Consider the following 1,386-nt stretch of genomic DNA (forward strand, 5'->3'; position numbering starts at 1 on the left):
GAACAACAGCAGATTCAATCACCTCTTCATACCAGACCTCAACTTTGGATCCACACACTAACTTCTTATGCATCCAACTCAAGCTTTCAAGACTTGGGCTTTCAACTTGCAACTCAATTTGCCTTCATTATCACTGCCCAGAAGCCAGATTCCTTACTGCTGTCACCTCAGTTCATTTCTCCCCACCCTTTGTGTACATTTTCCAGAAATGCCTTCTGAGTTTCCCCAGTCTCCACACTTGGTTTCCATCACTGTGTGGGTCCTCTTGAATGAATGGCTGAGAGACAGAAAACAAAACGAGGTGTCACACCTGTGCTTCTGCACCATATCTGGATTTTAGTCATTCCTGGAATTAGGGAAACCTGCACAGCACTCAGCTTAAGCTGAGAACATGCTTACAAAACTAAACAAAACACCAAAGCAGTGGCCTCTTCCCCACCAAACTCCTGTAGGTTAGCTTTAGCAGCACTGAAGCTATCATTTCTATATGGCTAACTGCCTTGGCAGAAAAACCCATTTCACAGCACTGCTGAGCAGATGGAAAACTCTTTTTCAAGGAATGGTCTACTTAAGTTCAGCTGGTTTGAAAGTACAGCCATTTGCTTTTGCTACAGGCAAAGACCCTGAAACTCAAAATTGATATTTTTAAAATAGAGTATTGATTGCAGAGTTTGAAACAAACTAAGTGTCTAAAGGAACATGAGCTTTAATACCCTACCAGAAAGACGACTCACTCCAACAAGTCCCGCCAAGCTTGCAAGACTAACCAAGTGTCCATGGTTAGAGGCAATCATTGCTGGGAGGAAGGCTTTGTAAGTCTGAAATGTAAGTTTGAGTTGCAATGAAACATTTTAATAAGCATGCCTACATGTTACAATATTTTGAAAGTGTTGCTTTTAAATAAAATCTCCCTATAATTTCTCCCTGAGTTTCTATTATGCAAGTGCAGGGGAAAGAAAAAAGAAAACAACAACAAAACTCGTTTTTGAACTCTAAACATTTAAGTACTAGAGATGGGACTTTCCAATGCTCCACTAGTACCACTTTCTGCTGAGAACCAAGGACAGATGGTGACTTGCTGAAAGCTAAAGATACAGACAAGGTAGTTGTAAAGTTTCTTTCAGGTTAATTCTCAGCACTGCAAAGTTGTAAATGAATATTAAGTGTTCACATTTTGTAAATTTTCCTTCTATTCTGTATTCCCTTCCATTAAATTAGTTTAATCTTTGTGATTAAACTTATTTTTAAGAAGCTGAAGTATGTTTAAATACACCCTTTGTAAGTATTTATGATAGGACCACAATACAGATGACCTGCCTTCCCTCGAAGGAAAAATTGCATGCTAAGTTAGTCATTTTGGACAAAAGCCCCACTTATTAAGAACAT

General features: G+C 39.0%; 1 protein-coding gene across 1 annotated transcript in view; it reads right to left on the reverse strand.

Moving 5' to 3' along the window:
• Positions 1–818, reverse strand: part of LOC104395716 (epidermal retinol dehydrogenase 2-like) — a gene marked incomplete at its 5' end in the record, with an annotated part of 3,499 nt that extends 2,681 nt beyond the window's left edge. The window contains one exon of the mRNA XM_010005447.1: positions 719–818. Coding sequence (XP_010003749.1) covers positions 719–818 — 100 coding nt within the window. The remainder of the gene's footprint in view (positions 1–718) is intronic.
• Between the last annotated feature and the right edge of the window lie 568 nt (positions 819–1,386).

The sequence above is a fragment of the Chaetura pelagica genome, unplaced genomic scaffold (genome assembly GCF_000747805.2).
Source record: "Chaetura pelagica isolate M959 unplaced genomic scaffold, ChaPel_1.0 scaffold1269, whole genome shotgun sequence".
NCBI classification, from domain to species: Eukaryota; Metazoa; Chordata; class Aves; order Apodiformes; family Apodidae; genus Chaetura; species Chaetura pelagica.